Raw genomic sequence first — 26268 nt, forward strand, 5'->3', positions numbered from 1 at the left:
GTTCCGGTTGCCTGCCCTGGCCAATGACATAAATTTCAGGCAGTGCAGTTTCCTCATTGTGTTGTTCCTGCCCAGCACAGTGTGTAGTTTGACTGCTTCGTGTATGATTGGTTGTGGGCGCCAATATCTTCTACGTTGTTTCATTGAACTCCTGTTGTGCCGTGGTCGGGTGAAGTGGAAGTTATTTTGTCGGTGGGTCCACTGACTGTCAGTCGGTTGGGTTGTCGTTGGATCGTGAATGGATGGCCCGACTGCCTGTCTCACCTAAGTGAGCGTTAGTGCTTGAATTAAAGGTCTACCCTCGAACACCTGGGCGACCTTGAATGTACTGCCTTTTTTTAAAAAATATTGTTCCCGCTGTCGGTAATTGTATGTCTTCTAGCTGGTTTTGTGTTTTAAATTAAAGTTGTTTTAATGATTGGGAAAGAGCCCACGTAGTTCCAGTTTTCAAGAAGGGTCTTGTAGCAGATACGGAAAACTATAGGCCTATATCTCTGACATCGATCTGTTGTAGAATTTTAGAACATGTGTTTTGCTCGTGTATCATGTCATTTCTGGAAACCCAGAATCTACTGCGTAGGAATCAACATGGTTCTGGAAACAGCGATCGTGTGAGACCCAACTCTCCTTATTTGTTCATGAGACCCAGAAAATATTAGATACAGGCTCCCAGGTAGATGCCATTTTCCTTGACTTCTGGAAGGCGTTCGATACAGTTCCGCACTTACACCTGATAAACAAAGTAAGAGCCTACGGAACATCAGACCAGCTGTGTGGCTGGATTGAAGAGTTTTTAGCAAACAGAACACACCATCTTGTTCTCAATGGATAGACGTCTACAGACGTTATAGTAATCTCTGGCGTGCCACAGGGGAGTGTTATGGGACCATTGCTTTTCACAATATATATAAATGACTCAGTAGAAATTGTCGGAAGTTCCATGCGGCTTTTCACGGAGCATGCTGTAGTATAGAGAGAAGTTGCAGCATTCGAAAATTGCATCGAAAAGCGTGAAGATCTGCAGTGGATATGCAATTGGTGCAAGGAGTGGCAACTGACCCTTAACATAGACAAATGTAATGTATTGCGAATACATAAAAAGAAGGATCCTTTATTGTATGATTATATGATAGCGGAACAAACACTGGTTGCAGTTACTTCTGTAAAATATCTGGGAGTATGCGTACGGAACGATTTGAAGTGGAATGATCATATAAAATTAATTGTTGGTTAGGCGGGTGCCAGGTTGAGAATCATTGGGAGTGTCCTTAGGAAAGGTAGTCCATCAACAAAGGAGGTGGCTTACAAAACACTCGATCGACCTATACTTGAGTATTGCTCATCAGTGTGGCATCCGTACCAGGTCGGGCTGACACAGGAAATACAGAAGTTCCAAAGAAGAGCGGCGCGTTTCGTCACAGGATTATTTGGTAAGCGTATTAGCGTTACGGAGATGTTTAGGAATCTCAAGTGGCAGACTCTGCAAGAGAGGCACTCTGCATCGCAGTGTAGCTTGCTGTCCAGGTTTCGAGAGGGTGCGTTTCTGGATGAAGTATCGAATATATTGCCTCCCCCTACTTTTACCTCCCGAGGAGATCACGAATGTAAAATTAGAGAGATTCGAGCGCGCACAGAGACTTTCTGGTAGTCGTTCTTCCTGCGAACAATACGAGACTGGAACATGAAAGGGAGGTAATGCAGTGGCACGTAAAGTGCCCTCCGACGCGCACTTTAGGGTGGCTTGCGGAGTATAACTGTAGATGTGGGTGTAGAAGGCCCTATCCTTGAGCCGATTTCAATTTAACTTGTTTACTTCAACCTATTCAGCTGGTTTGAGTTTCAGTTTTTTGTTCTTAAGCCCTTCAGTCTAAATTAAAGAACTGTTTCATAAATTAATGTTTGGAGTTTTAAGTGTTCGGCCTTCAGCTGATTTCAATTTAACTTGTTTACTTTATTCTAACTAAAGAACTCTTTTAAGATAAGGCTTGCCTATTAAAATTCTGTTTATGATTGGGTTTTAAGTTACTGGCCTTCAGCCATTTTTACATTAAAGCGGCTTTCAGCCGGTAATTAAGTCCGAAAGATTAAAGTTATGTGTTTAAAAAAATATTTTGTGCTCGTGTAATGTTTGATCAAATAAGGAAGTTGTATGTTCATGTGTAACTGACTGCCTCTTATTTTGGCCCCTTCCCACAATTTATTCTATCTGTCCTATCCTGCGGGTTAAGCAGGGCATTTCAGTAATCCATTATAATAGAACCCTGTGTAAGTGACTAAGGAAGTAAATGGAGCTGTTTTAAACCCAAATAAAGTGCTCTCATTAGTACCTTTTTCGCACCGTTTTGTGTGTATTTTGAAAACTTTTTCATTGATTTCTGACCATAATTTGTACCTTACAGGGGGGGGGGGGGGGGGGTAAGACGTCAAACGGGCCGACTGGAGCAGTAGATGCACTACAGTACATTTTAATTTCCACTGTCTATACTTTTACAAGTAAATTCATAAAACTTAGTCAGCATGAACAGGAAGGATTCAGGATTCACATTCATAGCAGCAGAAGTGGAAAACATTTACAAGTGAAATTTGATGATTTTTTCACTTACTTTTGGGTGCATTTGTTGCTATAAGTACACTTTTCTTCATAAGTAAGTGAGATTGTTCTATGAATTTTGCACAGCATACAAACCATACTTACAGGTGTCTGAAACTCTAGAATCTATTTAATTTGTGAACAAATGAATGAGCTGTTAGGTTTTAGAAAAAAATCAAATTTTATGGTTAATAATCTTAACTTTTACCACAGTTTTTAATAGATTTGGAAAATTCTAGCGTTTCATACAGTAAAATGTCCTGTGTTGCCTCTCCTGCTCCAAGTCGGCCCGTTTGATGTCCTACTCCCTTTAAAGGTTACTGATCTCTAACGCATTAAAACCACTGTTCATGTGCTGCTTACAGTCTGGCAGTCTACCAGTTGCTGGCCACAATTGATGAACCTTGGCCCTGAGTTAAGGCAGCTTGGAATGACATACTCGACTCTCAATGGGACAGTATACACTGCACGGTTAGACCCATTGTTGATGGCAGCTTTGTTAGTGAAATTTGCACCTCGAAATATAGTCATGTATTCTCTGTACCCCAGTTATACGCACAATAAGCAAACTTTTTTTATTTGCTACCCTTCCTGGTGTTGCAGTTTCAGCCGCCAACATGTGTATTTTACTTTTCGAACTGATGGTGTTTTACAGCCGTTTCTTGCGCATCCCCTCAGTCGAGACAAAGTGCGGCGTCGGGCGGCAGGTGCTGCCGGAGCTGCGCGGCGGTGTCCAGGGTGGGCGGCAGGGTTTCGCACGCGGACACGCGCAGGTAGGCGAGACGCGGCGCGGCGCGGCACGCGGCCTGCAGCGGTTGCAGGCGCAGCTCAGGCGCGCGGCACGCGCTCAGCACGCGCAGCTGCGGCCAGCCGCCGGCGCGGCGCAGCAGCCGCGACAGCCGTTCGACAGGCAGCCGCGGCGACTCCAGGAACACGCCCTCCACGCGGCTCTGCGAACCACCGTCACCCGCGGCGCTGTCCGGACCTGCAGCATAGCACATAGAGAAACGCGTGTGCATTGTAAAGTATGGTGGTCTGTTCACGAACAGGAATAATTGACGCCACAATGGAACGAAAGCCGTAAAATACATTACTGGTCATTAAAACTGCTACACCAAGAAAAAAATGCAGATGATAACGAGTATTCATTGGACAAATATATTATACTAGAACTGACATGTGATTACATTCTCACGCAATTTGGGTGCACATATCCTGAGAAATCGCTACCCAGAACAACCACTTTTGGCAGTAATAACGGCCTTGCTATGCCTGGGCAATGCGTCAAACAGAGCTTGGATGGTGTGTACAGGAACAGCTGCCCGTGCAGCTTCAGCGCGATTCCACAGCTCATCAAGAGTAGTGACTGGCGTATTGTGATGAGCCAGTTGCTCGGCCACCATTGACCAGGCGTTTTCAATTGGTGAAAGATCTGGAGAATGTGCTGGCGAGGGCAGCAGTCAAACATTTTCTGTATCGAGAAAGGCCCATACAGGACCTGAAACATGCGGTAGTGCATTATCCTGCTGAAATGTAGGGTTTTGCAAGGAGCGAATGAAGGGTAGAGCCACAGGTCGCAACACATCTGAAACGTAACGTCCACTGTTCAATGTGCCATCAATGCAAACAAGAGGTGACCAAGACGTGTAACCAATGGCACCCATACCATCACGCCGGGTGATACGCCGCTATGGCAATGACGGATACACGCTTCCAATGTGCATTCACGGATGCAACCATCATGATGCTGTAAACAGAAACTGGATTCATCCGAAAAAAAATGACGTTTTGCCATTCGTCGTTGAGTACACCATCACAGGTGCTCCTGTCTGTGATGCAGCGTCAAGGGTAACCGCAGCCATGGTCTCCGAGCTGATAGCCCATGCTGCTGCAAACGTTATCGAACTGTTCGTGCAGATGGTTGTTGTCTTGCAAATGTCTCCATCTGTTGACTCAAGGATCGAGACGTGGCTGCACGATCTGTTACAGCCATGCAGATAAGATGCCTATCAGCTCAGCTGCTAGTGATACGAGGCCGTTTGGATCCAGCACAGCGTTCCGTATTACCCTCCTGAACCCACCGTTTCCATATTCTGCTAACAGTCATTGGATCTCGACCAACGCGAGCAGAAATGTCGCGCTACGATAAACTGCAATCGCTATAGGCTACAATCCGACCTTTATCAAAGCCGGAAACGTGATATTACGCATTTCTCCTCCTCACACGAGGCATCACAACAACGTATCACCAGGCAACGCCTGTCAACTGCTGCTTGGGTATGTTAAATCGGTTGGAAACTTTCCTTATGTCAGCACGTTGTAGGTTTCGCCACCGGTGCTAACCTTGTGTGACTGCTCTGAAAAGCCAATCATTTGCGTATCACAGCATTTTCTTCCTGTAGCTTAAATTTCGAGTCTGTAGCACGTCATCTTCATGATGTATCAATTTTTATGTCCAGTAACGTAATTTATCAACAAATGCTCGGGGAAATATACTCTTAAGAGAAAAAAAAGCGCACCACACTGGAATAATCTGAATGAGATGGAAATTGGTAGATGTGATGTGCTTGTACAAACAAGTTATTACAATTTCATCAAAGTAAAACGTTGGTATCCACCTCTGGACTTTAGGGCAATCAGTTACTTGGCTTTGCATCGATCGATAGAGTAGTTGGGCATCTTCTTCTCATCGCTGTCTGGGGCTTCTCCAGACACGTCTTCAGCTTGAAATCTCATTGGCGGGAGTAGAAATGTCTTCAGAGATGAGTCCATCTTCGAAATAAGCGACGATGACCAGCGAATACGTGTGTGGAAGCTCCCCAGCCACCGATGGGATACAAACATGACTGTCGTCTGCCATACAGCCTGACATCCAGGAGTATTGGTAAGGGTGTCATTTCTTTTCATAGGATGACCCCTTTGTTTGTCATCTACGGCACCCTTACCGTATAATGGGATGTCAGCAATATTGTGCGCCGCTCTGTTGCCCTTCATCGCAAGAAGTTTCTGCAGCTTGTCTTCGTGCTTGCCAAATCCCACCTGGGCCAGCAAGGCCGCTAGACCTCTCCTCAATTGAGAACGTTTGGAGCACTATGGGCAGGGCCTTCCACCTGTCTCAGGATTCTGACGATTTAACGCGCCAATTGGATAGCATCCAATTATCCCTCAAGAGAATAATCAACTACTCTATCAACTCGAAGCTGAATATCTGCTTGTATAAGAGCTACAGGTGAACCAACACGTTATTGGTTTGCTCAATTTGTGAAGCTCTTTCTCTTGAGTAAACCATCCTAGTTTCTGAAATTGTAATCATCGATTTGTCTGTACATGTACATCACATCTTCCGGTTTCCGTCCCAATGGGCTAATTCCTTGGTAGTGCGTCGTTCTTTTTCTTTGTCTGTGTATATAATATTATCGTACCATGGATACATACACAGCATTAATAATAATTTTTGTTTATTTGTTGAGATTACTTTTCTTCTCCATGACAATATTATGCTTCCCTACCTGTTATATACTGCCATCTTCATGTTTGAACAGCACTTACACATTACGTCTGCAATTATTCCTTGTACATCTCCTAATCTCAAACTATCCCTACGATATTTGTCCTGTACTACTCCCTATACCTCCGCGGAATTGACCAATTCTGGTTGATACTCTTGCAAGTTTCCAGTAATCTATGTCTTTCCAAATATTTGCTTTCCATCTCACTGGTGATATAAGCAGAGGCCCTGATCATTCTTAGACCCCTTAGTACGCAATAAAATCCTACCTAGGACAGAAAAAGTCTTATAGTTTTGCATCTTTCCCAATCTCGCTAACGCCAGTGAGAAATAGTTTCTTTCACATAGTTCGTATCAGTTGTCATCAGTGATTGTAAACATGTACCTCTACTCATCTAATAAACCATCATCACTGAAAGATAATGTCCTGCAAATAGTGCTTGTTGAACACAGTTCGAGCTGTGATACAGGAATGAAACCGAAAAATTGGAAACCTCATGCTCCGCAATAATTCTATTTGTTTATTCCCTCACTCCCTATTAGCTGGTCTGTCTAAACTGTTACACAGCTGCAGAATGGCTACAATTATTGCATCTGTGAAGAATGGCAGCCTTCACTTTTTATAAACTATGCTAGCAGAGACACGGGCCATTGGCTAACTGATAATAGTTGTTCGAGGAGGGGAGTTATAGAAGCTTTTCCACAAAATTTTGGTTGGAAAGAATCTAACAGAGTCTTGGCGTTACCAAAGAGAGTTTCATATAAACTTCCGAGAGAGCAGGGAGGAGACAGCCGTGCCGAGGGCACTCTGTTTGGAAGGTCTGGTGAGGTACGTCTGTTTCAATATCTCTGAGAGAGAGACACGGTGTTTCACCGTTAATCTCTCAACGGCCGGTCACATCTACCTTGTTTTCAGATTACACCACGGTGAGAATCAGCAGCACAGGACACCGGGTATGAGAGTTAACAGATGTTGGGTTGGCGCAATTTGGACTGTGCTAGATTCCGGAATCTTGTTGTTTTTGGTTAGATATCCGTGGCTCATTAAGGTCTCAGCTATTGTAACTGCATGTGGCGTCCCAGGCCTTGTGGCAACTTCGAAGCAATCACTGATGAGACACCACACTCGTTTCTCTTAAAGGTGATGTGTAAGCTGATGATTATTCCTTTCTTCCTTCTTTCCTGTAGTATTTGGCAGGTGAGGCAAGTTTTATCTTAAATTACCCTTTACATACAGCTTAAAGATATTTCTTTCACCGCCGCGTGGGACTAGCCAAGCGGTCTATGGCGCTGAAGTCATGGACTGCACGGCTGGTCCCGGCGGAGGTTCGAGTCCTCCCTTGGGCTTGGGTGTGTGTGTCTGTCCTTAGGATAATTTAGGTTAAGTAGTGTGTAAGCTAAGGCACTGATGACCTTAGCAGTTAAGTACCATAAGATTTCACACACATTAATTCTTTCACTTGCTATGTATGTTATTCCTTTCATGTTGTGTATTTATCAATGTAGTGTAATAAATAGGGGTAAAAGTGGGCCAACACTTTATTTAAGTAGATAGATGAACCGCCTTTGAAAGTATTTATTAATATTTTTTGGAAGAACTAACAACCCAGACTCGTTTCTCAGGGCCACACTTACCATCAGGTTACACCGTTCTGCGACGGTTTTGATTTCCTCATCTGAGTTCGAGGGCAACGATCTGTTGCTCAGTAGGTCCAGTCGATGCAAATGACTGTGGTTTCCAGAAGGCATACCAAGCTCGGTTGGCGTCTTTACACCTGATATACTATTTTTCGGAATGCTCCTTCTAACATAAGCAGTGAACTTCGGGAAGCTATTGTGCTTCTTGTTAAGAGTGGGCAATTCTTCTCTACGTCACAATTCCACCATGTGAAATGACGTGTGAAGAATTTACTTATGTTTGATCCAATAAATTATTCTTAAATCAAATCGGGAACTAATATTGTGACTTCAACACAATAATCCAGAGTTTGGGAAGACAGTCCACTGAAAATTTCCATAATTCTTGTCCAATTGGAAGATATTTCCCCCAGCCCCCTCAGGACACAAGTTACGTTTGGAAACCGAAGTTAACGGAAAGTTCCAAAGCCTCTCCAAGGAGATATAACCACCCTTATAAGTTGTGGTTCATATGCACATGCTCACGTTGCAGAGCTTATTGATTGCGGGGTATATGGAAAAAAGTAAGAGAGTTTGCGGATACGAAACACAAAAGAAAATTCGATAGACGTATAGTTCTCTATATAACCCTTCTCCTAGCTATGAATATCTATAAAATATAGGGGAAGTTTAGTTTCCACAGATAATAATATCATGAAAGAAGGCTGAACAGGCTCGTCTCGAGCATATTTTTCTGACAGTTTTACAGTATCATATACACTAGTAGTTCTGACAGTTGTTTTTGACCATCCTCAATACAGCGCCTCACCTCCACATCCAAATTCCTACCCGCCGTCACCAACTCAGATCTAACTAATTCAAACGAAGTTACAGTTCACTTTATACACAAACTATTGTCTCCAAAAATTATTTCCATCACCACAGCTAAAAAGATGCGTAAATTGTTATACATAATAGCTTTACATCAGCTTAAAGGCCGGCCGGTGTGGCCGTGCGGTTCTAAGTGCGTCAGTTTGGAACCGCGTGACCGCAACGGTCGCAAGTTCGAATCCTGCCTCGGGCATGGATGTGTGTGATGTCCTTAGGTTAGTTAGGTTTAAGTAGTTTTAAGTTCTAGGGGACTGATGACCTCAGTAGTTAAGTCCCATAGTGCTCAGAGCCATCATTTGAACCATTTGAACCATCAGCTTAAACTCAACTTACTTATGCTCAAAAATATTTCACTGATTGATTCACTAGTAATATTTTTTAAAGAAATGAATCACAGATGCCATATTACTCTACAAAGTTTTGCAAAATTTGATATTTTTTACAAATTAACATTGATTGCGAAAAGGTCAATAGATATCTTAATCATCTGAATATCAGAAAATAGATGAACAGAAGACATAGTAACACACAAATTCTGATGGAGTCGATTTGATGAAATAAATAATACAAGTTTCCGTTACTATGTGATATGAACAGAGAACTCAGTAAGACTGTAGAAGGTACACAAAAGCTCTAATGGCCATAAGAGTAATGTAAAAAGTACAATGAAGTTCTAATAAAGACAACAATAATAATAATGTTTGCTATAATATCCAGATTGATTCGTGTGATTAGTCGTTGTCTTATACCTGGCCAGCTGATGGCAATTTCGCTACATTTAGACTGAAATTGCCTTGTTCGAATATCTGCGTTTTGAAACTCGAATTAGTAATCCGAGTTCGTCCCGAGTTCGAAAATCGCATTCTACTTGCATTTCGCTAGGAAGTGCCACAACACGCCGAAGACCTTCTCCACTAAGGTAAAGAAATTGATCACTTTCATGGACTTTAATAACATATTGTTGAAAGAGTCTTTTAACTTCGTGGCCATATTCCAAGTCAGTAACCTGTTCTTGCAACGTTCGATGGAATTTTCTGGCGTCTACTGAAAACGGAATGAGTATGGTCGTTGATATTACTGAGATACGCATATCATATCTTTATGTCTTATTGAGGTGCGAGCAAAGGCTAAGTTTCAGCTGATCAAGTAACCTAGGGAGGTCTATCAAGAACATAAAAATTTAGAACAGGATCATGCAATGTCTCAAACAAATTTTGAGCAACGGCATGCACTCTTCCGTTTCGGTGGTCACAATTCCTCCATTACATTGCCACAGTAAGACCACGTTTCATTGGCTATATCTATCTATTTACAGGTTTGCCATACAGATTTTGTGTTCTTCAAGACATATTAAACCTTCCTTTCATATCAAAGGCGGTCGAGTTAGTTATTCTAGAGACTGTATCTTTAGTCAAAGAAACAAATTTAATCATAGCACATGACTCAGCTCCCGGCATTGCACTCACCACTCTTTTAAAAATGAGCAGTACAAATGTGTGCCCAATGGCAAATGATTTCCCGCATTTCACTATTAATGAGACATAGTAGGAAACAAAGACAATTATCAGACTTGGATTTTAAGGCTTGGGAAAATGTAAGGGAGTTACCATAATTGGCAGGATGCAACTTTTCGAAGTGATTACTTTACTCTGCAAGGCTTCATAATTTCAGGTGAAAATATTCTAACAAATTCGGTATAATGGCAATTGCCAATTTTTTGCCGAGAGAATGCATCCATTTTTCCAATTACTATTCGAATATTGACGGTATGGGTAACGGTTGTGTCTCCTCCTTTCCTAGAGTTTGTCCCGTCGTATGGGGGCGCTATTTTCATGATTTGGCGCTTTATGCTTTATTTTAACTTTGTGGCTGGGTGTTCTTCCTGTCGTAACAGTCATTAGGAAGAGACGACATGTGCATCATCCTGTGTGTTATCGCACTGTAACTATGCCTAAACACCAGACCCACTTTCGCCTATGTGTATGCTCCCTCATCCCATGGTGGTCCACCGAATATTCGCACGAAGTACACAAGCAGTAGTCTCAACAACGATGCTTCAGTGCTTCTAAATTGGTGGTCCATGCCGAATCACTTTGGGGAATTTCCTTGTCAGATCTTTCGCTGAGCGGTTAAAAGAGGCTATATTAAAGTCAGTAAGACACTAGCAGCTGTGTAAAATCTTCGGTTATTCAGGTCATTGAGTACACTGCCAGTGATGATTAGAAGCTCATGTCCTGTTAGCTTGGCACGGAGTCTACATGCATAGAAGTTCCGGCGTGTCGTGCAGTAGCGCAATAAAGGCTGGCATGGGTGGCACTACGAAAAGCGCAGCTGCTGCCGTCTTCACTGCAAAAGCTACCTGTCACGGCGATGCAGCTAGTCTTCCGCATAGCTTTGCAAACGCGGTGCTGGGGCAATGGCGAATTGGGTCAGCATGAACGGCACAGGACACTGTATCTCAATGTACGCGTGACGACCAAGGAACGGTGAAACGCTGTGCAGTGGAAGCTGCATGAATGTAAAATCACGCAGTATCGAGCCGAATGGCTCGACCGAATGAAGCATGTGCTGTACCTGTAAAGGTACGCGTAAACTGTGCCTTCTTAAGTGTTTTCCTCCTGTTGGCGGTGGTGTCACGTCGCAGTAGTTACCTCAGCGCTGATACAGTGCAATACAGTTGTCATAGCGATTGTTATGTCGTCAACTCTGGAGAAATTCCAGTAATAAACAATGAAAGTAACTTTACATCAGCTTTGCTGTGGTTGTCGTCACTGTGCACTGCACGCAAAAGTTGATTTCTCAGACTGTAGCTAGAGCTACACAGCTATGGAGTGACAGAAACAAATCAGTCACCATCTTTAAACAAATGCTGTATATGCATTTGTTACTCGTATTAAGAGGATATAAACATACAATTACACTTATGATAACTTACGCATAAAATCCTAAACAAAACCCTATGCCCCAGATTATAAGTTGGTTCCAAGGGCGCTGGCAGGCAGGGCATCGTTCAGGCAGTAAACACACTTAATGTCCGCAGCTCGTGGTCGTGCGGTAGCGTTCTCGCCCGGGTTCCCGGGTTCGATTCCCGGCGGGGTCAGGGATTTTCTCTGCTTCGTGATGACTGGGTGTTGTGTGCTGTCCTTAGGTTAGTTTGGTTTAAGTAGTTCTAAGTTCTAGGGGACTGATGACCATAGCTGTTAAGTCCCATAGTGTTCAGAGCCACTTGAACCATTTGAACCACTTTTAAAGTATACATCGCAAACCACGGTAGACAACTCGGAGGCAATTCAAAATCAACTCGGACGCATCGCGACGCCGATTCGAAAGCAGCTCGCTGTCGCAGGGTCGTTCAGCTCACTAAATACCCCACGAGCAGGGTACACGTCATGCCCTAGCGTAGAAAAGTAGTGTGGCTACGTTGTATATTACGATTACGCTGTTTACTTCTACCGAGTAGGCAGCTCTGCAGGAAGGCGCAGTGTCCGTAAGGTTCAGCAGGCTTCAACATTAACTCTTTAAAAAAATGAATTAGAAAGCGTTTTCGTAGCTGAATGCCCCTTTTTAAGTCTCTGGTCTCATTTTTACAATAAGGTTATCAAAATGTATTTTAGTGAGTATTTGGTATCTTAATGATATCTGTTACCACACCGGTATGTAGGAAAGTAAATTAATTTACATTTGTGGCAACTAGTAAATAAAACAATATTCAACAAAATAAGCATACAGTGCCTGCCCGACCCCTCTATAGCTAATGGCCACTACTGCCCCTCCCAACGCCTCAAACTCACCAGTGGGCGATATCACCCGCGTTGTTCGAGGTAGTGGTTCTTCACTGCTCTAGAGTACAAAGTAAGAAGGCCGTTACCGAACGCGGCGTCCCAGAAGCAAGGCGGCAGCGCATGGTCCCAGCTGAAGTCATCGCCGTCCGCGAAGAAGAGCGTGCGCAGGCGCGGCAGCATCCACCGTGGCCGCGTCAGACAGCCGTGCTGTGCGCACGCGTGCGGAAAGGCCGTGCCGCAACCGCTCAGGAGCAGCCGCTCCAGCCGCGGGCAGCGCGCCGTGATCTCGTGCGTGTCTACGTTCTCCATCACCTGCCGCAGCCACCGCCCACACTCAGGACGACACTTAACACAACTAGCAAACTTGTATGTACGTCCACAGGGTCACTGTCTCTGAGATCTGCGAAACAAAATGCTTCACATTTATGGATATATATGATTATCGATACTAGGGAATCGAATCTTACCGATCTCTGGACCCTGCATCACAAGTGGTATGCGGATGCCCGTTGCCTAGTGAGTGGGGTTAGTATTTGGCGCCTGTAGAAAGTGCTTTAGCCAGATAGTCTGCTGGTTTGGCTCAGGCAGTGAACAAGTACAAATCGGAACGCTGAAATGGAGCAAATAGGGGCAAGGAGTAAGGAATGCTATACTTTTTTCTTTAAGGCGATCGAGTGAAATCATACGTGACAACGGCTGAAACAAATGAAAATCAGATAAACGTTAGATCGACGAAGGAAATTTTCACTAACTCAAGATATAATAAACTCGGTAATAATGACAAACTGTTTTATCTCCAGAACTCTTTTTGATAGTATGATCATCGAATTAGTTATGTTGAAGGGTGGCAGTAGAGGTTGAGGGAAAACGTAACCCACAGTCACATAGTTGTGGCACAGTGGAACGTATGGCTTTTGAGTTATTTTCTTGCAGTGCTGTCTATAAACAGTCCAATTCCGAATCAATATGAATAGGACGACAACCAACAATTTGAAAAACTTTGAAACAGAAGGAATACAAACACAAGACATAAAAGTTTCGACATCCCTATCAGCAATGGTTCACCTGATGTGTAGGGTTATTAGCCATCATCCTCGCGTGACAAGCCACACCCGCTCCTATCGCACCTTAAATCAACCTCTGAATTATACTAAGAATGTTACCCACCAGTTGTCAGATGTGTGACATATTTATTTTTTAATACATGGATCACACATTTGGAAACAGGCCCGTAACATTCTCAGTACTGACTCATGAGACGGTAGTACGATGACGTCACAAGAGATAACCAGAGAGTAGTACTAAAACGAGGAGTTAGTTACCTGAAATTTTTAAAAATGGCTTCAAAATCAAAGATATCAGAGATATTCAGCATTTCTGAAAAAATGCTCAGGTTTAATTAGGAAGAATGGTCTCAAATTCCGAGAATTTACGGAAAATAGCATCAGCTTTAAAATATTTGCCTCTGAACTGACTACACAGAAAAACGGCACACACACACTCCTTGCACTTGTTAAAAAAAGTTGCCAAATATCTTTTCATTCCTCCCTACAAAAACTGTTCATGTCAAAAACTGGACTGTCTCGTCAGTAACTTCTATCTCACACCTTTAAATTTCATTGTAAATTACAGTATATAGCATTTAATATGAGAAAAATATACAAAATACTCGCTGTAAATAGTTAAAACCCCGCCTACATAATGCAATTAAAAATTAAGAATATGTAATTGCCGAACATTAATTCAGTTTTAAATATTTTTCTGCAAAGCTCCAAAATGCAAAATAAAACTTTCTTCTTTCTACTCCCGTCGCTTGTCATCACCATCAGACGGCAGCATTTGTAGTTCAGTGATTGTAACATACATCGTGTAAGACATAATGGACCCCCAACTTAATTAGCTTTCATATTGGCAAGTGACAAAACGTTCTCTCTAAGTCTAAGATATCTGCTAAAATTCGCCAGCACAAAAATGCAAAGTTTACGTCTTCACAGTGTTATTTAAAGACACATACACATGTTGTTTATATCATGGAATTAAAGATTAAGCTGCATTAGTGAACATTCGAAGAGGGGTCTGTGCACCAGACTTGGTGTAGGCGCAATAGAGACTCAAATACACTACTTTCCACAAATAAATTGTTTTGTAACACTTGTCAACTGTGATAATGTTAATTAAGTGTTTGCAATGTCAGCAAAGACACGTCAGGATTACAAAAAATGCAATGTTAACGTCTTTATTTTATTTATTTATTTATTTATTTTTTACAGCCCTTTTTCTGAAGTCGCAGTTGTACGAAGTACACAAAATGGCAAAATGGAAGTGAGTATACAGAACATGAAAAGCGAAATGTATTTTGTGTGAGTGAAAGTACTGTGTGCAAAAGCCTAACACACATATAACGAAGAACGTCGGGAATGACGTAAGAAACAGAAACTTTACCACTGAAGATGCTTTAAAATAAAGAAAAATATTTTTGGTCTTAAAAAGACTTTTATTAGAGTCACAAAAAAGCTATTAATGTATATAACTTGAAAAAAAGTGAAATGTTTCCGACAAATGTCATAATAATATTTTTCATACATGTATCCATCAAGCGTACGTGTAAAACATGACAGTGAACCCTAAGGTAACTGGCGTAGTGATATTTCCAGCCTAAATAGTCACGGTTAACATAGTATTATTAACATTATTAATTAGATGTCAATTAAATATTAATATTACGTATTAAAAGTAACCTGATTAGGCTTATCATTACAGAAGTCACATATTAGTTAAAATACTATGTTAAGCAGGAAAATACATAAACAAACGAGCAGTCTGAATCACTGCCAGCTACTAGAAGAATGTAATTAATTCCGGTTTTGAGGCCCACTCTTTGTGTGTGGCGCAATGTAAATTTAATACTTCGACATTGAAATTGTTATGTGTTGATCGTCAGTGTTACAGAGGTATCTCCACGTACGAAATACATAAACATGGTTGTTATTTCTGTCCGTGGATATGTTGTTGGTGGTTCATAGAACGTATTGACGTTATCTGACGTTTTTGCAAGCTTTTCGGTATGTTTCACATTAACAAGTTTTAGGGTGATGAATATATGCATCATACTCTGAATTAAAGTGGCGCAGCAACCTTTCAATGAAATCTTCTTGTAGAAATAGTGAACAGCCAATCAGTTGCAAAGTGGAAGGATTATTAAAACCCCTTTAACATGGTTTCAACTTTTATAAAAAAGGCTTTTTCAGAAGGAAATATTGACAGCCTAAGCTAGTTAACAGCTATTTTATTTGTCTGAATAATTCTGGCTACCGACTTTATTAGTCTCAATAATATTTAGTACTCAGAAGGATATACATTTTGTTTCGACTACAAAAAATTTTTCAGACTAGTAAAATCGATAGCCACACCTACTTCGAGGATTTCCAACGAAAAGTCTGTATATGTGTATATAGAAACTGCCTTTCAGACCTGGGCATGTAAATATTTTTCAGTTTTGTACATGGCTGGAGCAGCAGCTGTAGAATGGGATCTTCTTGTAGAAACAGTGAAGTTTAATTAAAAGCCCTTTACTACGGTTGCAAAATTTAGAGAATTTACCTGCCCAGGTCTCAAAGGCTTTTCTACATTTATGGACATGTCGTCGAAAATTCTCAAAAGAGGTATGGCCACCGATCTTAAAATTTTTTTAAACACTGGAAACATGGTAAAGAGGTTTTAATAAAACTTCCATTTTGCAACTGATGGGCTGTTCACTATTTCTAGAACAACAACAACGCATCACGGAACATTTTAGACGAGGAAATGTTTAATTTGAGGGTGTATTATGCCTTACACCAAGAGTAGGCCTAAGAAAGTGAATTAGTTGTATCTGTGCTGTAGCTGGCTGTTATTCAGACTGCCTATTCGTTTGTGTATTTGTCTGCTTTGCGTAGTATTTTAGCTAACGTTTGAACCCTGTAGTTAGGGATCTGCTCTAGGTAGTTTTACTGCAGCACTCCTTTAGGCCTATTTGAAATGTCAACTGTCTGCTTAGAATGTTATTTGTAATTATTTAAACATGGAAAAATAACTTTTACTTTAGAGTTCGCAATCATGTCTTAGGCATCTGTCTGATGCATATCTGGGTGGAGAGTAGGATTATGACTTTTGACTGAGACAGTGCGTTTTTTGTATCGCTGACTTATTTCTGCAGACATTTTAAAAGTTAAGCTTGATTACGACACTTGACAAGAATCATAGAACAATTTAGATGCGGTAAATAATGAACTTGTTGCGCTGTTGTGCCTTACACCATGTATGGTACATCGGTCTAAATTTGAATGTTCCACTAGCACAGCTTATCTTCCGTAAGGTCGTTGTATTAAACACGGTATGTGTGCGTGTGTGTGTGTGTGTGTGTGTGTGTGTGTGTGTGTGTGTGTGTGTGTGTTCTACTACCGCTCTGTTAATGCAACCTTTTACTTAGTAATACTAGTGTGCTAGCTACCACTCATTTTAATGAACTATAGCAGTAAAAACAATAGCAGGAAACGAGTTTTCTGCTACTATGGACTGCATTAATAGTAACATTCAGTTGTAACATACCAACATATACTTTGCTAACAAAGACTACTTGAGTCACATACTGGACTGTATTGTTAGTATATTACATCTCCCATTTGCCAATTGTATTCGCAAGTATAAGACATGTGCTATGGAATACGTGAACTAGTATAAAATGCACTTTCCATAAATAGTTAAAAACAGGTTTTGCTTACATAATATAATTATGAATTAGATATATGAAGTTGCTGATTATGGGTTTAATTTTAAATACTGTTCCCCAAAGTTTTAAAATGTGAAATGAAATCGACTGCTGCTATATACGTGTATTGCTTGTCGTTGTCAACAGAGGACACTGTTCATAGATCAATTATTGTGCTACACATGGCACAAGACACAACAGACCCTCAAATTGCTAATTTTCCACCCATAATTAGTTCTGTGATATTTGCCGAGTGTCACAATGTTCTTTCAAAAACTCTTCATAAGGGCATCAACAACAGAGAAAATGTAATGTTTCCATCAATGTGTCACAATTTTACTTTCAACGCGGACACACACACACACACACACACACACACACACACACACACACACGCGCGCGCGCGGGCGCGCGCGCGCGCGCGCTTAATGAACGCAATGGAACACCGTAATTTGACAGTAGAAGGAAGGCAGAAGAATGGAAGGAGAGATCTGAAAGGCACTTCGACAATGTAGTCAATAGAGGCTGTAGACAGGATGGGATTGAGGAAGGATAGCGAAGGAAGCAGGGCTCTGCTCTTTTTAAGAAACCATCCTGGCTAGAGTTATGAATTTTACACAGCCTTCGGTAACAGTCAGATGCGAGGATATTGATGTCCTGTATTTAAAAGAATCAAATCTAAATAACCTCGCTTTCTCTTGGTAGTCTATCATATTGTGACTATGCCGTAAATAATTATGTACTCATTTGACTGTCCTAGACCTCGATACTCAGCAACTGCTAGGTGGTATTGTAGACTTCGGAATGGAACTCATGAAACTGTGCTCCGTAGTGTAAGTGCAGGAACTGCACTGAGGTTGTTGTTTGCACTAAACTGCGTCGTCAAAATGTAGGAACGGAACCGTGCAAGCGGCTGCGCATGTCGTCTTTCCTGCCTGTCAGTGAAAGGGTTTCCATATCTGCCAGTACCAAGCGGATATAGCGCAGTCCACGGCTGACAGCCCGCTCTTGGAAGCTGGCACCGCTACTGGCGGACGAGTATGACGTGCTGACTGACATGACGTGGAAGCTTAGGGTGATCTTGATTTGTGAGCGCCATCTATTGGATGCTGCTCGGAACTAGAGACGCCAAACCAGTGGTTGTGCTTGTGTGGTGGCGGCCTCTGCAGTACTGCTGTGTGCCTCTTGAGCCATGTACACAATAGTATCAAAGCACATCAACTATAGCAACTACTTTTCCGAACATGGTACAATTTTACGCATTTCTGGAGGAGGTTATGTATTTGTGTGTGTGTGTGTGTGTGTTTTTGTGTATGTATATGGAGAGAGTGAAGGGGAGAGAGAGAGAGAGAGAGAGAGAGAGAGAGCGAGAGAGAGAGAGCGAGAGACAGAGAGAGAAAGAGAGAGAGAGAGAGAGAGACTACACGGTTCAGAGCAAAGATCTTTGAACATATCGTCATTTTGCGAAAATATCTTTTAGCATGACGCCAATTCTAGGAAAACAAGTATTTTTTCGGCAATACTGCGTATATTCGAGCCTGGCGCCATTTGCGCAATTCAAGTAGTAGACTCCTTGTCTCAGTACTAAACTGACGTGGACTGAGAAACGAGGCTGGGGACTGGAGCAGGGAGTGGGTGGCGTAGAGAGGAAGTGTGGCTTGTCACGTGATTATGTTGACGATGATAATGATGATGATGTAGTGATATGGGTGATGCCGTCACTGACAACATTGGTGACACCACTTGTTAGACTGAAGATCACTCTCAAGGTTGGCAGGCCTTACTGCTTCATAGGATTGCATTCCTTCTATTAGAAAGTATTTCAATGAGTTGGTAGCCATACTACTAACACGACAACAAGAAAGAAAACAAAAGGCGAAACTGGACCTATTACAAGTTTATAAAATCGGGAAATGGCCACGATGCGCTAATGTGTGCTAACGTTTGTTTTTGTCATCAGACCTCTGTCTGGTTTGATGGGGCTCGCCGAGAATTCCTCTGCGTGCCCCTCCCTTCATGGAATACAACCAATGCCCTCAATTGTTTACAGGATGTATTCCAATCTCTGTCTGCCTCTACAGTTTTTACTCTCTTTACGTCCCTCTAGTAACTTGGAAGCTATTTCTTAATGTCTTAACGGGTGTTCTGTCATTCTGTCCCTTCTTATAGTCAATGTTTTCCGTAAATTCCCTTCCTCGCCGATACCGCCGAGACCCTCTTCATTCCATACCTTACGACTCCACTTAATTTTCAAAATTCTTTTGTCGCACTACATCTCAAATGCTTCGATTCTCTTCTGTTTTTGTTTTCCCATAATCCATGTCTACCATACAATTCTGTGCTCCAAACGTACATTCTCAGAAATTTCTTCCCGAATTTAAGGCTAATGTTTGATACAAGTGCACTTCTCTTGGCCAGGAATGGCCTTCTTGCCAATGCTAGTCTGTTTCTGATGTCTTCCTTCCTCTGTCCGTCAGGGGTTACTTTGGTGCCCAGGTAGAAGAATTTCTTAACTTCATCTACTTCGTCATCACTAATCATGATCTTAAGCTTCTGTTCTCCTCATTTCTGCTATTTATCATTACTTTCGTCTTTCTTCTATTTCCTCTCTCCATTTCTATACGTATTATACTTCCAGAGACTGTATTTCTTCTTCACATTCACTGAGAAAAGCAATGTCGTCAGGGAATTTTACCATCGATAACCTCCCACCTGAAATTTTAATTCCACTCTTGAATCTTTATTTCATCATTATTTCTTCGACGTAATGACTGAAGAGAAGGGGCGAGAAACTATTACCCTGCCTTACACTCTTTTTATTCCGAGCAATTAGACCTTGATCTTCCACTCTGATCGTTCCGTCTTAGTTCATCTACATTTGTATATTATCCGTCTTTCAATTTAGGTTCGTCCTATTTTTCTCAGTTCGAACACGTTACACCTTTTGACATTGTCGAACGGTTTTTGCAAGTCGACGAATCCTATGAACGTCCCTTCATTTTTCTTTAATGTTGCTTCCATTATCAATCGCAACGTCAGAATTGCCTCTCTGGTGCCTTTACCTTCCCTGAAGCCACTGATCGCCATCTAACACAATTTTCTTTTCCATTCTTCTGTATGTTATTCTTGTCAGCAAATTGGATGCATGGGCTGTTAAGCTGATCATGCGAAAGATCTTGCACTTATTTGTACACGAGCAAAGGACAACTCAAAAGTTTACTTCACATATGTCTAAGTTACGAAAGTCAGTTCCATTTCATGACATAGTAATGCATTACATTTTGTTTTGTGTCCTCTATCTAACAAGAAGTTTGATTTTTATTTTCGCGTCATATACGACTATCCCTACATATATGTTAATTTCCCCTCCTAGTGGTTATGTTAACCGCTTCCCATGCTCACTTCTGTTGAATCAGTATGAAAAATGTGTCGCGGATTCAAAGGAGAAGAATGAGAAAGAGTTCCCTTACTCCTGAAAAATCATGTTGCACATAGCTGCAGTAATTAATTTATTATACGACCTGTTTCAGTCATAAACAGACCTTTTCGGAATAAACAGACCTTTTTCGGATGTGACATAGCAGCCAGGTCCCTTTACTACTAAAACTGGGTGTGCAACCTGAAAATAATTTGAATCCCCTTAGCATACATCTGTTGGCGGTATGTGACAATCGTCAGTGCCAGATCGAAAATGGATCTGCACTCTAAGCTCTTAGTGTCCATTGCCTAACACAGACCATCACAAAATTTTACATGTCTACATACGGAGTGTTACGAGTGCAGGAGAAATTATTCCCAGCAAAAACCTCAAAACTTTGTGTTAGTCTTAAATTCTGACATATCTACAGCAAAATCTGTGAGGCCTCGTTAACTTTGATTTGGAATGGAAGAAAACATAAAGTTTGAATTAGTCAACGAGAAGCGTTCAAATATAGTGCCATGAAATGGAACAGAGACAGAGATTTGGGCAGGCGTCTTGATCAAAATCCTTACAACTGGCACCCACAAACAAAGAAGATTGTTGGGAGCTGAGACCAAAACGTGAACGTTTTGGCCAAAGGTTCCCTAGACGTGTTCAGCGGTATTAAGGACAAGTAACATAGTTGTGGATGGGGCTAGTGAATGGAGTGCGCAAACACACTTACATCGGTAGACTGTTCTTCAAACCATTGTAACACAGATCCAGTGCGATGGAATGGTGCAGCCTTTTTCTTACGATCTAAATTATCTGCGAAGTTCTGTGGGTGAACGAAAGAGTGCTTATCGTTGGACATCAGAATGCAGTACGTCCGTAGACGGAAGACGATAGCAGAAAAGCAAATGACATTTCTTCCTATGTAAACATCGCCGAATGAGACAGCCTCTATCGATTGTTTGAACGGAGTCCTGCTGGTAATCGGAATATAACGCCAGGGGTGGTTATCACGAGATTCGTAGCATGTCGTCAGCCTGTACAAACGTATCCCGGAAAACTTCATTCAGCGTGACCTTTCTCAACGTCTCTAGGACACAAGTCGGACAAGGTGGCGCAATGCTGACACGTTTTGGGCGAACAACTCATCAAATTCTCGTCCGCCAATATAAATTTATGTTTCCCCGATTAATTAAATCGCTTAAGAGAAATGCCACGATGGTTTCTTAAAATGAACGCAGCCCTGTTTCCTTCGCTATCCTTTCTCAACCCCATCCTGCCGGCAGGATGGGGTTGTGTGTGTGTCTGTGTGTGTGTGTGTGTGTGTGTGTGTGTGTGTGTGTGTGTGTGTAAGTGTTTGTGGTTTAGGCTCTGAGCGCCCACGAAATGGGTCTGATCAAATGTAGAAAACCGGATAAAATGAATGAAAAGTGGTCTGAGAAAAAATCGCGTTCACCCTTTCCCAGTCTCATTAATTGCCAACCGCATAATCACATTAACTCACACAATGTAAGAAAGCGTTAAGAATGGTGAGAGGTTCGAAAACTGTTGCTTAAACCGTAAGTAAGACTAAAGGAAAACTGAAATAGATTCGCAGGAATATGTGACTGGTCGACCACTTACAAAAAACACGGATGGTCAAGCCATCCGAGAATTACATTTAAATTGTCACCCTGAAATTTGCAAAAAACTCTTAGGTCGTCTACACTCTGCTTCAAGACAGCGATGGCTGACGGGGACCCTTCATCAGTACGTAGATTTTTACGATGACGGCAGTTTTCCGAAAATAGAAGTCTTTTGTCACAAAATCCAGCTATGTTGCAAGCAAGGTATATATTTTAACGTGTGAAATAATTATACTGTGTACGGGAATGACAAAAGAGAAATACTGTTAATAATGTGATGAGAGTCCTGTGAATTACATGCAGTACGACAAGTTGTCGTCACTCAACCACATCCTTGGACCGTTCCCTTGTTTCCAAAGATCATCACGAACAGTAAGATTGTTTGCCTGACATCCTAAGATGACTTATGTAACTAATGCGTCCTAATAGATCGGTATCGATGAAAGATGAGGCAGGGAATACGTGAGGAGGCTATTGTCTCAAGGTAAGTAAACCCATTTAATAATCGAATACCTGTCTTCCGATATACCGTCACTTCGTGTACCTTAACGTCAGCAGTTCTCAATCAATTATAACAAAACGCTGTAAGATGATGTGTTCAGTTGAACCAATGTCATTCATAGAGGTATTTTACCGTTGTTCTGTTCAAATAACAATGCTGAATAAGCCATTAATAAATTACCCTTAGTCCTACTATATAAATTTGTTATCGGTGAAATCCGATATCCGGTTAAGTTCGGTCGGCCACCCCCAGAGAGAATTAATGGAGTACGTGACGCTGATTTAGAGCGACATTTATATAGTGCGTTGCCAGGAACAGAAAAATTGAAACACAGTGTGGTCGTGCGTTTAATGAAATGACCCTCCGGAATAGGATCCTGTTATCTGTCCTCCCGATCCATTTCAGTACATGGAATAATGGGAAACCGCTTTTAAATGCACAATGACCGCGCCAGTTACGCGTATTCAAGCATAATTTGACCGAGGCTTAGATATTGTCCTCTCTTTGCAACCAGCGAACTGGAGTTACTATGCTGTAATTTATCTAGAGTTAGTGATAGACATGACGTGGTATGAATTTCATTTAGGTGTGTTCGGTACAGTAAAGAAACGTGAACATATAGGGACTAGTATGGCTCTGTATCTGTCCCCACTAATACTACGCTCATCTTTTCTATTTCCAAGTTATTTTCGGTTAGAAAAATACTATATCATTAGATAGCCTACAATTTCTAGGTTACAGAAACTATAGCGGCAGATTTTCACAGAATCGCTCATCTTACTCAATCACACTCATCATTTATAGAATTTGCTTAGCCAATCTTACGACGAAGGTAGTTCAATGTTTACAAAAATTTGTTTCTGTATAGTGAGGTAACTGATTCCAGCATTAGGTGGCATAAATTAGGTCGTGTAGGGAAAGTCAGAGCGTAGCGTTTCCTGCGTCTGAATCAGACAGAATATTTAGTGGATTTTATAAAAAACGCCTATGGTTATATTCTTTCGTCCGCTGGAAACTTTTCAGCGAAATACAGTGAAAATATTGGTACACGTAATATCGTGTAAGGCTCCCGCGACCATGCAGAAGTGGCGCAGCACTGACTGATGTATGAAGTGGTGCTGAGTGGAGTTGTCACCATGAATCCTGCAGGGCTGTCCATGAATCCGTAAGAGTTCGAGGGGGTGGAGATCTCTTCTGAATAGCACGTTGCAAGGCACCACAGACACACTGAATAATGTTTATGAGTGGAGAGTTTGGTGGCCAGCGAAAATGTTTAAAATCAGAAGAGTGTTCCTGGAGCTACTCTGCAGCAACTCTAGACTTTTGAGGCGTCCTGCCGGAATTGCCCAAGTCCGTCGGAAGGCACAATCGTCATGAATGGACGGAGGTAATCAGACAAACTGCTTACTTAGGTGTCACCTGTCAGAGTCGTATGTAGAGGTATCAGGGGTTTTAGTATCGCTCTAACTGCACATGCCCCAAACCATTACAGAGTCTCCACCAGCTTGAACAGTCCCTGCTGACACTCAGAGTTCAGGGATTCACGGAGTTGTCTCCATAGTCGTACACGTCCTTCCGCCCGATACAGTGTTAAACGAGACTCGTTGAAACATGCAGCAATGTGCGGAAGTGTTGCACTTCTGTCACGTTGAACGACTCTCTTCAGTCGTCGTTGGTCCCGTTCTTGCAGGACCATTTCCCGGCCATGTCGGAGATTTGATGTTTTAACGGATTCGTGGTATTTATGGTGCACTCGTGAGATGGTCGTACGGGAAAATCCGCACTATACCCCTACCTCGGAGATGCTGTGTCCCATACCTCGTGCGCCGACTGTAACACCACGTTCAAACTCACTCAAAACTGGATAACCTACCGTTGTAGCAGCAGTAATCGATAGAACAACTGCGCCAGTCACTTGTTGCCTTTTATAGGCGTTGCCGACCGCAGCGCCGTATTCTGCCTGTTCACATATATCTGTATTTGAATGCGCATGCCTATACCATGTTCTTTTGCGCGTCTTCATAAATACAAATAAAGGATTTCACGATCTGTCTGACGCAATTCGACACCAAATAACACAAATATACTTCACATCACTATTTGTGATACGTATCTACGTATTCCTCTCCACAAAGCCGGGTGAAGATGATTGCAGGGTACCAACGCAAGAAATTTCTGTCACAGGAAAGAGGACTTCTCGCATTAGCTCAAATACTTCATGACAAATGTCATATTTATTTCTTGTTTTGTTGTTGTTGTTGTTGCCGTTGTGGTCTGCAGTCCTGAGACTGGTTTGATACAGCTCTCCATGCTACTCTATCCTGTGCAAGCTGTTTCGTCTCCCAGTACGTATTGCATCCTACATCCTTCGGAATCTCCATAGTGTATTCATTTCTTGGTCTCCTTCCAATTAAATTGGTGATCCCTTGATGCCAGCCGGCCTGGGTGGCCGAGCGGTTCTAGGCGCTTCAGTCAAGAACCAGGCGACCGCTACGGTGGCAGGTTCAAATCCTGCCTCGGACATGGATGTGTGTCATGTCCTTGGGTTAGTTAGGTTTAAATAGTTCTAAGTTCTAGGGGACTGATGACCTCAGATCTTATGTCCCATACTGCTCAGAGCCATTTGAACCATTTGAACCTTGATGCCTCAGAACATGGCGCGGGATTAGCCGAGCGGTCTTAGGCCCTGCAGTCATGGACTGTGCCGCTGATCCCGGCGGAGGTTCGAGTCCTCCCTCGGGCATGGGTGTGTGCGTTCGTCCTTAGGATAATTTAGGTTAAGTAGTGTGTAAACTTAGGGACTGATGACCTTACCAGTTAGGTTCCATAAGATTTCACACACATTTGAACATTTTCAGAACATGTTCTACCAACCGATCCCTTCTTCTACTCAAGTTGTGCCACAAACTCCTCCCCAATTCTATTCAATACCTCCTCATTAGTTATGTGATCTACAAATCAAATCTTCAGCATTCTTCTGTAGAACAACATTTCGAAAGCTTCTATTCCTTTCTTGTCCAAACTATTTATCGCCCATGTTTACCGGACTATTTCCTTAAGGCCCTACCTTACGTCTGACGAGACACAATAAAAAACAGACAAAAAAAAAAAGAAACAAGAATTACAGAATTACATAACGATCAGAATGACAGAGAGGAAGGAGAAGAGTACGAAGGTCAAAGTACGCTACACATTTTTCCGTAAAACCAATCATTTTCATCGCCCCCCTCTTTCCCCCTTTTTACCACCAATGTCTCTTCTGATGTAATGTTAACAAGGATCTCACATAGTCAGTAACCACGACTAGTATGAAGAGTTGCAAAAGGCATTCTACGTTACAGACCTGGCACACTTCGTCTGACAGCGCGAGAGGCACGATCGATAGTAGAGGCTTGTCTTTGGAGCCCTAATGGCGCAGCCTGAGTGGCGACGCAGAGGGCAATTGGTATCGGGCGGCTGACGTGAGCGGCGGCGAGGACAGAGGTCGCGATGAGGCGCGTGGAAAGCGTCAGCAGTTGGCGTGCCTGCTGGCAGTGGGGCCTTGTGTTGCGATTGATACTGTTCATTGCTGATTTGTCTCCTGAACACGTTGAA

General features: G+C 42.2%; 1 protein-coding gene across 1 annotated transcript in view; it reads right to left on the reverse strand.

Annotated features, from left to right (window-relative positions):
* Window positions 1–3264: 3264 nt before the first annotated feature.
* LOC124594405 overlaps window positions 3265–26268 on the reverse strand; it is a 226816-nt gene continuing 203812 nt past the window's right edge. Inside the window, exons 6-8 of the mRNA XM_047132775.1 lie at window positions 12480–12700; window positions 8447–8449; window positions 3265–3565 (exon numbers count right to left, since the gene is read on the reverse strand). Of these exons, the coding sequence (XP_046988731.1) occupies window positions 3265–3565; window positions 8447–8449; window positions 12480–12700 (525 nt within the window). The remainder of the gene's footprint in view (window positions 3566–8446; window positions 8450–12479; window positions 12701–26268) is intronic.

Source organism: Schistocerca americana, chromosome 2 (assembly GCF_021461395.2).
Source record: "Schistocerca americana isolate TAMUIC-IGC-003095 chromosome 2, iqSchAmer2.1, whole genome shotgun sequence".
Taxonomy (NCBI): Eukaryota; Metazoa; Arthropoda; class Insecta; order Orthoptera; family Acrididae; genus Schistocerca; species Schistocerca americana.